This window comes from Neovison vison, chromosome 3 (genome assembly GCF_020171115.1).
Source record: "Neovison vison isolate M4711 chromosome 3, ASM_NN_V1, whole genome shotgun sequence".
Classification (NCBI taxonomy): Eukaryota; Metazoa; Chordata; class Mammalia; order Carnivora; family Mustelidae; genus Neogale; species Neogale vison.
The window spans coordinates 182,886,557-182,899,408 of record NC_058093.1 but is presented as its reverse complement, the minus strand read 5'-3'; the positions used below and the strand labels follow the sequence as shown (position 1 = coordinate 182,899,408).

The 12,852-nt window shown below is 41.0% G+C and overlaps 1 protein-coding gene across 2 annotated transcripts in view; it reads left to right on the top strand.

Moving 5' to 3' along the window:
- Window positions 1-12,852, top strand: part of PIEZO2 (piezo type mechanosensitive ion channel component 2) — a 456,415-nt gene that overhangs the window by 350,972 nt on the left and 92,591 nt on the right. The window contains exons 18-21 of one of the 2 annotated variants that reach the window (XM_044243417.1): window positions 3,352-3,393; window positions 9,518-9,550; window positions 9,921-10,150; window positions 12,046-12,206. In XM_044243417.1, the coding sequence (XP_044099352.1) occupies window positions 3,352-3,393; window positions 9,518-9,550; window positions 9,921-10,150; window positions 12,046-12,206 (466 nt within the window). The remainder of the gene's footprint in view (window positions 1-3,351; window positions 3,394-9,517; window positions 9,551-9,920; window positions 10,151-12,045; window positions 12,207-12,852) is intronic. The other variant, XM_044243416.1, reaches the window with a different exon arrangement.

Below are 12,852 nucleotides of genomic sequence, written 5' to 3'. Positions count from 1 at the left end.
AAATGAGAGAAAAATGTGGCGTATTTGATGGCAGTTTCTGGTGCTCGCTTCGGCAGCACATATACTAAAATTGGAATGATGGCAGTTTCTGAAACATTACGTAGTGACTCAGGACTGGTTAATACCAAGTGATGTTGATCCTCACGTGAGTAGATTTAAAATAGCTGCGTGGATGCAAATACTTTAAGAGTTGGTGATGGATATTTTGTGTCTGGGCTGTGATGTGTTTTTAGAACATTTAGGAAATCTGGCTGATTCAGAGGATGAGTTTTCTGAGAGCATACCAAAAACGATGGGCAGAATTTTCTTTTCGGCTTTGGAAATGAACTTCGCCTAAAAGGATAGAATCTGCAGTCTACCAGAAATCAGCATGACGTGCAAGGAAATAAAGTGAAGACAGTGTTTGCTTTTATCAACTCTCTGTTGTCTTCTCATCTGTTAATATATAAACTGCTTACAAGCAACAGATGAGGTATCTCTCTCCCCGCCCGCGTGTGTTGCAACCACAATGGTTTTATCACAAATCTCACAGTTGGGTCTCTCACAGGGAAATTGCAAGCATTCTTCTGATGAACGTTCATGCTGATTTCTCTCTTTGCATCAGATTTAGCTGATGATTCAGTTCCTGGAAAAACCCTTGTTGAGCAACGGAGGGAGCAAAGGGCTGTACGCAGGGAGTGTAGATGCCAACCGACAATCCCCTTACTCCCCTTGACTTAGCTCTGAACTTTTCAAGGAAACAATGAGTACAGCAAAAGAAGATGAAGTCTTATTTCATCTCGCACAGTTTATGAACCCCTGGACGTTTGGTTTTCTGCTATACTAGGGACTAGAGTCATAGATGACTCCAAAATTCGTCTTTGGTGGTGAAAACCATTTTATAATCTCTATCTGTGTATGGATAGCCAGCAGATTTCTTTTCCATATTCGTATTGTGTTTTTTGGAGGTAAGCTGAGTAAGCTTCAGATGCCTTTCAGTCTGTGAATGGCTCCCAACCAGTAGAATCCAGAGTCAATAAGCAACTGTTATTTTTTGTTCTGTCTTGGCTGTATCAATAAGCAAGCTCAGCGATCACCTGTCTCCTCCCAATGCCCCGCCATGGTGAGGGCCCTGATGGGGTCAGTGACTGCTCTCAGTGATAATCAAACATTAGGAAAAATAAGGTAGTTATTAGAAGTCTGGGAGCCCCCTAGGAGAGATGGTTTCTTGGCAAACTTGTTAGCAGGAGTTAGCAGGAGAAGTCACCCTAAGATTAAAAGTTTACAAATGCAGCCCTGGCACAGGGAAGTGATATTTATCAGTAATTGTGGAAGTATTTTTTATGACATTTTTGACATTGCTTGCGAACGCTAGGGATAAAATTTGATATTTAACTCTGAGAGGTAACATGCTTTATTTCATTATAAACCCTCGCTATTTGTTCAAAAAGTCTTATTCGATAATCAAGAAAAACCTGTTGGTCAGCAAAAGATATTTGCATGTTTGTAAAAGAAATATCATGATTGGCGATAGCTAATGATGCCTTTAATTTTTTTTTCTTCTAAATGCCTTTCTTGCCTTGGATCTCTATTTTCTTCTTATTCAGAATTCCTCCAGGATATAGGCGCTTTTTTCCTGCCCTTGTTTTTATTATCATGTCTTTGAATCTAATGTCACACAATCAAATAGAGATACGGGTTACAGTTTTTCAGGAAAATTGAGATTTTCAAAACCACAGTTTTGCAGAAGACCATGCAGCTCAACAAGGATTGTACAAGTTCAAAGGAATCACAGTTTTTGAGACCTAGGGTATGTGAAAATGGAATTTGTTCCTCAGAGCTCCCTGGAAGCATGTAGAACATTATTTAATTATGTAGGTTCTGGAAAGGACTACAGTCTCACCTGGAGATAATTTCTCCCTGTTTCCATGGCTGCTCCACTCACAGCCCTCACCCTCCATACCATGACAAGAAAAGAAAGATCTAAATTATTTGTAGCCATTTGCAGTCATCGCTTGCCTTCCTCGTGGCCATGGCTTAACCCCAAGCTTGCCTTAAGCAGTTAATTTTCCAAGAAAACATAGAGTGATGAGAGGCTATAAAAGACCAGCTATCTAAAGAGGTTAGGAACATGGTTTTTCATTTTCAGTCTTCGAAAAAACAGTTTTCTAGGCCTTAAAGGGTTCAAATTTCAGGTCAAATTCAAGTTCCATGTTTTGGGATTTCCTGCAACAGTGTAATATATAAGTCCCCAATTTTTAACTTTGAATGTAGGATACACATCCCATCTTTTTGACTAACTTGTTCCCATCCTAGTGTTTTCCTTACTAACAGTATTTTTTGTCCCTGGAGCCCTAATAAATGACCACATTGAGATCAAAATGATGAAGAGAAAGAATATTTACAGAGTTGGGATTGACTGGCATGCTTTGCCTTCTCTGCTCCCACCTCCTTAGTAAATGTTTTCCAAAACTTGGCCCACAAATTGGGAATAATTAATTCATTGTATTCCTTAACATTGATTCCAGTACCATGGTTTCTGTAAATATCCAGCTGCTGTTTTCCCGTTTTGTCCACCATTTGTGTGTGCTGTGTTTTTGTGCACACATAGGTTGTGTAGGCAAATGTCACTTGCATCTGAGGAAGACTTGACTGTGTTAGCCTTAGAGAAGTGATGAAGTGGACACCATGGAAAATGTTTGGATGTACATGATAATAGAAAAAAACTATTATTATTTCTAAGCAGGTGTTCTCAGGAATATTATTTCACTTATCTTGATAAGATATAGACTATTAGAACATAACTACAGTCTATGGTAACATATATATATGATAATGTATGAAATATTCATCATGTCATTAAGTAGCCATCCCTGCAATTGATCCGTGTTTTGATTTAGAACATATTCCAGTGCCCAGAGAAACAAAATGCCTTTTTTTAACTTCAGTCTTAGAAAACTTAGAGAATACTATGTGGCCTATGGTTACTTAGGAAGATTTCTTTCTTATTTTTTTTAATTTGGGGGAAGGAGCACGAATTCGTCTTTTAGATTGTCTTCTATTTGATAACTGTGCTCTGAAAATTTAAACTTTACCAATCTTTAGTCAAGTGTGTTGGGGGGAGAGACGAGACAAATGGAGCGACTTGTTACCTTCAAGCATGTTTTTCCTGAATATATCTAACTTCTCCTTTCTCCGGAGTCTTGCTGCCCTGACTCCTCTTCATGCACGGGAGTATGGATGAGCACACACCTGACGCCTTAAAGCTTGCAAGACAGTCTGCGTCTTTCCTCTCTAACGGTCTCCTCTTTCTCTCTCCCACCTGTCGCCCCATCCCCATGCCACCTTGGGCTTCCATCTCTCACCTCGTAGCCATGCCAAAGTCAATGGGCGCGTTTATCTAATAATAAATAGGTGGGTATGTCAATGTTTTCTCTCTTGTTTGTTTTTTTTTTTTTCTAACAGTCTTGTGGTGTGTTAAACACTTTGCTGTTTTGTAAATGAAAAATGATGTCATCAGATAGGGGACAGTGGTCTTCAGGTATGCTCATGGATGTAGTCTGCCAACCAGACCATTTGGTGTCTATTCCGAATGGTGCTGCAAGTGGACTCGGAGGTTGCCAAGGGTCTTCAGCTGGTGCTCAGCCTTTGGGCGTGGTTCAAACAGATGCCCCATTAATTTCATTCTTCGGTCAATTAGTCCAATGCTGGCCTGAGAGCTCATCGTCGCTCTCTTGGACACGTGACTAAGAGCTCAGCTCAAGAACCGCCTCCACCACAAACCTGCCCACAAATGCCAACTTTCCCCGCTACGAGGAATCTGCCCTTCCTCTGAATTTCCACAGCACTTCATCACTGCTGCCTTCTGACACTTGCCTTCTGACACTGTATGCCTGCCTGTCTTATCTCCCTTGCCAGAGGCGTCAGCTCCTCGGCCGGAGTCCCTGTATTAATAATTCACCCCATGTCCATGTATCACTTAACCTCAGGGCCTCACCCATCTGTTGACCCTCAGTAGATGTTTCCTGAATAAAGTGATAATAGTCATAATAATGTATGGTTAAAAGAAAATTAAGACATTGATTTCTTCAAATATACCTTGACTTAAAAGATCAGCGTATTGAAGAAAGATCTTTTAGGTCACCAGATTTCATAAAAGATGCAAAGATGGACCCTGGGTCAAGGCCCTGCCTTAGAGCCTTATCACTCAGCTGGGGAGATAAAACATGCAAATGACCACACATAATAAAGAGTAATATTTGATAGTGTTGTCTGCAGAGTTATTCTCAACTTCCCTAAGAGTACAGAGAAAAGGTCTTTGGAGATCCAATTTCCTAAAGCTACCGTGACCTTATTAAATAGGTGAATTAAAATAGCCACTCCTATAACTTTATCTTATTTGTAGTAAAGTCAGTGATGTAGGTCATAAAAACACATATTTTACAATAAAGCCAATGAACAAATTAAATATTTGAAAGATCTGTTGGTTTTCTATTCCATTCGCTTTTCTCCTATGTAAAATTCCAAGGCTGACAACCACATAGCAAACCCTGGGAGCCAAAACTTCTAGAAAGAAGGGTGAAACATTAATGCATCACTGTGCAGATCGCTGAAGAAAGAGGGATGAAGACTGGCTGGTTCCTTTGGGAGCCAGTTTTGTTGACATCCTGAGAGAGAGGAGTCAACCTCAGGTTTTTAGCTGATAGACACTAGCTGGAGATCTTGAGCAACTATTGAAATGTCATCTCTTCAAACATAAGGAGCTTCTCTCTCAATCTCTCTCCACCTTCTCCTCTCCTTCTCCCCCTCACTCCCCTCTACTTGTATACCTCTCCATCCATCCTTTTCCCTCTCTTCCCTTGTCCATCCATCTTTGTCTCTCTCTATCTCTTCCCATAAAGTATTTACCATCTGCTATATGAGGAGACGGCTGGAACCTACCTTAGAAGGCAGAAATTGGTTTGATGGGCTCCAACAGCAGGGGCTGATACAAGATATGGTTCCGGATGTCTAGGACTTCTCTCTTGAGAAAAAGCCTATCTTTATTAACCCAAGTCACAAGGCCAGGGAATGTGCTCAGGAATTCTAAGAATGATCAAAATCCACCTAAAATAGTTAAAAACTCAAAACATTCCACTGTTAGGACTATCTTCTTTGCAGTGGAATCTTTCCTTTTCATATTAAGACAGGCCATAGTTACTCCCCAGGGAGGATGTTACCTGATAAACTCTTCCCTCACTGCTCTTCTGAAAGGCTGTTTGTAAAGCATGTCCAATTTTGAACAGGACCTAGTCTTGATGAAAATAGTAAGTCGATCCTTTTATTAAGGAAGCTTTCTCCCATAATTTCTTCTTTGTATGTTCAGTGTTATTTCATAAGGAGAATAATGTGTTTGTTAATGTGAGGTCTGGATGAAAGAGAAGACATGCCTACCTTCAGCTTCTGGGTTGATTAAAATTTAGACATGACTTAACAAGGTATGAGGTGGGGATAGTAAGGACAGTGGATGACTGGTTAAAATTTTGATGATACAAATCCTTGTGGGGAAGTTCCAACTGAATTCCTAAACAGAATGAATTAGAATGTTTTAAAAGAAGTAACGGTCATTTCTGTCTTAAATGCAGAAACTAGTGCCATCATACCCAAACCTGTCAAGTAGATTTTTTTCAGAGGGAATTACTACCACACACATTTAAGATACGATATTAAACTTACTAATCAAGTGCTCATCTGTGAATACCATCTTCTAAAAGTGTGTATGCATTCTAGAAAATAATCTTAAGCAGTATAAAGATTATTTAAATACCAATTATAAACACCAGAAATTTGCAAGACACCTCTTTTCTCTAATAGTCTAATGAATAGGATGGATGCACTTTACATTGCCAAATATTCCAAATTAGAGTAGTCATAAAAATGAATAGAATTTAGACTAAGGAGATGTTGTAATAGTAGACTTCCCATTTTCTTTCACAGAAACTACCTTAATATGTGGTTTCATATATTGACTCAAAGTCAGTTCCTAATACAGAATTAAGCCTCTTCAACTGTCCATGTAACATAATTTGTTTCTTCTGTTTCAAATAAAAATGCCCATCCAGTGCCTAGAAGCCATTGGCCAAACATTCAGTGAGTCACACTGTATACACACCAAGTCCAGTGCTACATTTTTCAAGGGAGCCCAGGAGGGTTAAGACTGGCTTTCTGCCCTCAAAGGAAGAGTCCCCAGAACCATCATTAGAATAAAATTATGTAGATACAAATGGAGAGATGCATGCATTGAGGACCATTTAAAGAAAGCTGTGGGTGCAGAAGGAAAGAGTGAATGACGACACAGGAAGAAGAACATCACCTGCTTCGTTAGAATGCAACAGGAGAAATAGTTAGTCAGTGACAAGATTACAGCTCAAGCCTGGAGCATCATAAAAGCAAGGCAAGGAAGTTATAGGTGTGGATAAAGACAATGCAAAAGAATAGAAAATGAACTCCACGGCGAGGGGGAGGTATGCAAAAAGTGGGATTTAAGGAAGTGGGGGAGGGAGTTCTCTGAGAATCCAGTTTAAATCTCCTTCAAGTGCTGATTATATAACTTGCACACGAGGATCGGCACCCAATTACCAGTATTATAAGTTTCAGGGAACATGGTTATTCATTTACCTTTTGGAAAACAAGGATCCCATTTGAAAGTTGACTGGGGGCAGGGGAGAGGGGGAGTATCTACATTGAGGTACTTAGGCTTTCCAAGAGATTCAGTCCAGCTGTTCACTATGGCAAACTGGGGGCTGGTTCTGCCCATGAACCCCACATTGGGCCGACAGCCCCACCTGTGCAGCAGCCCAGCCTCAGCAAAGGCAGGTGGAGGGCAGTCAGCAGAGAGCACAGAAGGTTGAGAGTAGGGGGGACAGACTCCCAAGGAAGAAACGTTGGCGCTTTTTCTTCTGAATGACCATTGTAATACACAAGTTCAGTTAACAATGTGCTGATGACAGAGTTCGAGTCCAAGATGAGCCCTTGTCCAGCGTGGTGAGGTTCCTTGCATCGGTATATTTCTAACTCTGCCTTTTCATGATACAAATGAACAAAAGTGGTACGTGAAGATCTATCATGAGCAGATGGTTCTTTACTTTAAAAATATTCCCTGTGTACTAAGCACTGTGTTAAGAGCTTAACAGAAACCACCTTAGTTTTCCCAGCATTCTGTGAGGTAGTAGCTATTACTCCATTTTGCAGATCAGTGGACTGAGACTTGGGAGACAGGGTAGGGAGTTTTTCTAAATCATCTAGCTAGTAGTTGTCTAGTTGAGGCTTGATTCTGAGTCTTTCTGATTCCAATGAACATGCTTTAACATTATTTTGTATTACCTTCAAAAAACTGCTATTTAAAAAAAAAAGAAAAATGAAAGGCTTTACGTAGGTGTCCTTTTTAAAATTGTAAACCCCAATCAGGCATTAAAAATATTTTCATCTGTACACATTTTATGAACACAGATTATCTCATGCAATTTCTCAGTTAACAGACTCCTACAGTCAAGTAAATGACAGCCCGATACAGGTTTCCCTTCTTTCTCTGTCATCCGTTACGAGCTCCTGACGTTAGACTGCTCCAGGAAGCATCCAGGAATTACATGCCCTGTTTCCTCCTAAGGATCGTGTTAGACAGAAATACACAGATAATTGGTTCAGATGCAGATACTATGTTCTTTTCTCTCCCCAGCATTATCTAGTCCCCGATCTCTTGTGGACTGTTAGGAGTTTCCGAAGTCAGTCTTCTAGACATACTTCCACTAGGTTTACTCCAGTGTTTTTCTTTGATTCCTTCATTCCCTAATCTCCCCTCAATATGTCCCACCTATGGCAAGACAATCTGGGGGCCTCTTTGCTTGTGGGCTATTTGTTACATACCCAGAGTGACAGCTGCAGAAACAGCCTCATCTCTGTAAGGTTCATTCCACTGATTAACTCTAATCCCTGGCAAGTTTTTTTTCTTGCCAGTGCGAAGTCATGGCAGTATTGATGTAGAGGGGAAAAATACGCTCCGAGATAGTCATCCCTCCACCAAATGTCCGAGTATGAGAGTATCTTTTCTCTCATGAAGAAGTATCTTTTCAGTTATAAAATGAGAAGTATCTTTTCAATTATAAAATGCACCTGCTACCAGTGCTGCAGAGAACATATAAATACTGACAATTGTGTGACAACTGACTGCTTTTACATTTAACACCATTTCATATGCCAAGTCCCAGCAAAACAAGAACAGCGCGTATGACCCCTAAATTTGATGCGCAGTGCTGGTGTGAAAATGTGGTATTGAAGTTTCAGGAGTTGGGGGGACTTCCCCAAGGACAGGAGAGTGGATTGACGAGCTTTGGAAAATAAGAAGGGGGTAGGTCATCATAACTCCCTCCACCAATGTGGGAACATCCTCAGGACATTGTGTCTTTCTTCAATTCACAAAATGTTTCTGCACCCTATAATTTACCTGCTTGGCACCCTGTTAAGAGGAATTACTTTTGAATGATAAAGGTTCGGAAAGTCTAAAGACAATGCTGAGTCATTGCAATAGGTTCCCAGCATCACAGGTGTGTTTCAAATATCAAATCAGTGAGTTGTAAAGAAGTGTAGATTTTTACCTAGTCAAACTTACTGATTTTATAGAAAAAAAAAGATGAATTTCAGATAGATTAAATAATATACTTGGAGCCCACAATTATACAGATAGGATAACATTATTAATTTTCCTTCCTCTTAGAACCAGGCTGAAATATATTATTACAAATGAAATTTATTATTACAAATGGAGAAGATTATCAGTATTTCCAATAGATGATTCCATGATATTTCCTTACTGCCCACAGACGTTCCTTCAAATTGGCTATGAGTAAAAAGAGATACTTTTTAACAATGTAGGAGGAAGATGATACTTGTTATTGTCTAACACGAAATAAGCTGGAATGTCCCTGGCGCTGTCCAGGCTCAATGAAACTGTGTCCCCATGCCTCACCCGGGCTGTCACACCCTGTCTCCCCAAGACGGCTAGTCCCTTGTCAACCTCGGTGCCCGCGGGCTGACACGTGATACTGACTCCTTACTCCCAAAAGCATTTTGCTTCCACTGCCTATGATTTAGATGACGGCAGAGTGGGATAAGTCTGTGCAAAAGGTTGATTGTGATTACATGTTATTTAAGAATATATATTTTTTTAAAAACCTATTTGGAGTGTGAATGACTGGATTCTTGAGGGATGGTTGGCTGCGTTCCTTAAAAAGCATGATGTGATTTGCCTCTGTTGTCTCTCCATTCTCCACCTTTATGACCTGCAATACTGCCCACTCTCAACTCAGTGGCCAAGCCTAGGGTTCATAGCCAAAGCACGCTATTGACGCCATCTTGGAATGCTCTTGGCGTTAGGACCACTGCATCCGCATACAGGAATGCGATAGTGGATGATATGTAGCATGATGTGTGATCTCTGACATTCCTTATAATTCTTCTGTTCTCATCTCCTCTTTTTCCTTTCTATTTCAATTACTTTGAGCAGCATCAAGAAAAAATTACCAATCCACCAAAATGAGTAAGTCCCCCGTGAAGCCATGAAATGTTTGCTCTACACGATTGTCATTTCATGCTTCTACATCCTAAACTCTGACCATTTTCTCCTCCGGGAAAAATGTCAAGTTTAGGTGTCGATAGCTCTCAATAGTGACTAATCACTAGAACCCGAATTGGAAAAGCTAACAAGACCTAACTGAGTTTACAGTTTGTTTTTAGAAAGAACTTAAAAAAAAAAAAAAAAAAGTGACAAGATGCTAACGACCCCACATTGCAAGGCCTGTGTACCTGCACTGATTTTCATTTTATTTATCCTCCTTTTACTTGACCCCTCAACTCCAATCTCCCCTGGCACTCTTTCCTCCCCTGACTCAGCTGCTCTCTGCCAACAGACTGGCCCACCCCGAAGGAAGCCTTCCGGACCTCGCCATGATGAATCTGACTGCCAGCCTGGAGAAGCCGGACATCAGGAAGCTGGCCGAACCTGGGGATGACAAATCAGAGGGATGCCCTTATAAGGCTGAGAAGGCTGAGCTTGGGAAAGACAGCGAGGAGGAAGAGGAAGAAGAGGAGGAAGAGGAAGAGGAGGATGAGGAGGAAGAGGAGGAGGAAGAGACTTCAGGTAGCCTGCCCACTACCAGTAGCTGCTTAGAAAATCCTGCCTAACAGACTCAGTGAATGAAACAGACTCATTCCCAATGGATAGAGATTTGATCCAGTCCATGAAGTAAAAGTTGGGGTGCGGTCTTTTAGTTGCTATAGCTACAACATTGTGGTTCCAATTGCTCCCATCATTTCCTTGTGACTCTGAGGTAGGAGAAGAGAGCAGATAACTGACTTTCATCTCCTGATCTGCCAGAGGTGTCCCCACCAGGCCCAGGGTGGGTGTAGCTCCTACCTGTGTCTTCAGTTGGGGATGTTTCCTACCAGCAGCAGAGGCAGGCAGCTGTGTAGAATTTCAGAAGGTTCTAGACAGGGCCTTTTCAAATGCATTCTCAAAGAAACCAGTCTGGAATTTCCCCTGGGAACTGGTAATTAAGAACATACTTGTAATTCGGTCCAAATATTTCAGAACCTGGGAACTGGAGGAACAAAGGAACGATGGGATAATTATCGTATTAAGCCAACTCCTAGAGGATTTTTTGTTGTCTTGTCAGCTTAGGTTTTCCCCCTCTTTATTCTTTGGGCTCTTTTTTCTGTTTTTCTTCATAGACTTGAGGTAATGCTTAATGGGACATGACGAGAACTAGACGTTCGTAGTGACCAGGATGCATTATCTAACAGAGCAGAGAAGGCAGAACGCTTAGTCTGTTCCGGGGTTCTGTGCTTTAAAGGATTAGAAAATGAAAAGGCACAAGGATGAAGATCCCTCCAAAGGCAAATTCCCCCAAACCTGGTCCCTTTTACCCCCTCATCTCAGAAGATCCTGAGAGGGACCCAGAATGGCCCTTTCCATGTCTAAGCAATGGTTATTCCTCAGGATGAAGGAGAACCAAGCTCGATGGGACCCAGGACCTAGGACTAAGATTTGCTCAACTACTTCATGAGGGTTTTGAGCTTTACTAAGAGGATCTCCCCAGAAATTGTGGACTGCCGTTTGTTCTGGCACTCCCTCATACACTTGCCATCTATAACTCTAAATTATGGTCGGTTATGACTGACATCTTTGTATCAACTATTATCTGTGTCACTTTGTAAATATGCATTTTTCACAATAACTGGGACCTTACTGAAACTTTCAGAACTGAAGACAATAACTGCTACAACCACCCCAGCCATGTGAAGAAGAAGCTCCTTAAAGAGAGGCTCAGGTCTTACCTGTCTGGGCTGGTGAGCTTTTTGTCTACACATGTGGTAACATGATGGTGCCACAAAATAGTTCTATGGTGACTTCCAGTCACATGGACCAGGAAAGCCCTTATAGACAGAAGCATGACCCCAGTCTGCAAAATATTACTACTTAGCACAAGGGGGAAAGAAGGGAATGACTAATGTGGTTAAAAATTTTGATTAGGGTGAGTCTGACCACATTTCGGAAATTGAGACTGGGTCATTCAGACACTCAGTGTTCACTCTCAGTTGCAAAGAGACACAGACTCTTGGCCCTCATTCTTCTGGGGTGACCAGTGAGCTTCAGCCACTCCCTCTTTAAGCCCCTGGAACCTACGGAAGCAAGAAAGATGTCATTTCAAGGGAACTCAGTTACCTAATGTTCCCAAGAAATTAGGGAGTTATAGCTCAGCTTTAAGAGCTCAAAAAATACTTCTTCACCCTGATTAAACAAAATTAAGGAAAGCAACCCTGTCCCTCAGAGTCTCAGTGCATGTCTAAATCATCATGCCATGGGAGCTTTAGACCACGTTTCTTCCAGATTTTGGTATTCGTTAAATACATCCTCTACTATTACTTTGCACCGTCTCCTTCCCATCTGAATGTTACAAGATCTTCTTTAGATAATAATGCAAACAAACAAACCCCCAACGTTTTATGCTCTTGGGTGAATTTACTATTTTGCAGATTTAAGGAACAAATGGCATCTGGTGATTGACCGTCTCACTGTGCTCTTCTTAAAATTCCTGGAATATTTCCACAAGATGCAGGTGTTCGTGTGGTGGATTTTGGAGTTGCATATCATCAAAATCGTTTCATCATACATTATTTGGGTTTCTGTGAAAGAGGCAAGTGAACATTTGTTGTTGTCTTCAGGCCAAACAAAACCACAGTGGATCATCATTTACCTTTCACAACTCTATGATTTTATTTTAAATGAAATCCCCATTACATTAGAGCACCAACGCTTAGAGACAGCACGTACACTTTGACATGCAGAAAACCAAAGGACGGTTGTCCTGAGACATGGGAAAGATAGCAGGGCAGAAAGAAGCTTCTGGCTTAGTTCCTGATTGGCTCGGTCATATCAGAAAGGTGACCTATTTTCACTGAGTCTTTAGTTGAATTGTGTGAGAGCAGGCTGCCCTTCTGTACTACCTGTGCATAAAATCTCTCTGAGGAAAAAAATAATATTCCAGTTTATGTTACCAAGGAGTAAACTCAGCCCCCAAATTTAATAAAATCTGTGCCAGAGTTCACCTTGTTTATTATTGGATGTTTTGAGATAAGACACCACGTTTCAACCTTCTATTGCGGTTCTGTTTTCTCCTCTGGAAGGAGGAGAGCCGTCCTTCAGCCCATACTTCTTTGACCTTGACTGTGAAGAGATTAACTCTCAATTTATTCAGCAGATAATTGAAACATGTTTCTCATTTCCCTGAACTAGTTTTGAGTGACAATTTGAGGAGTCTTTGCCTTCTAAAAATTCAGTGG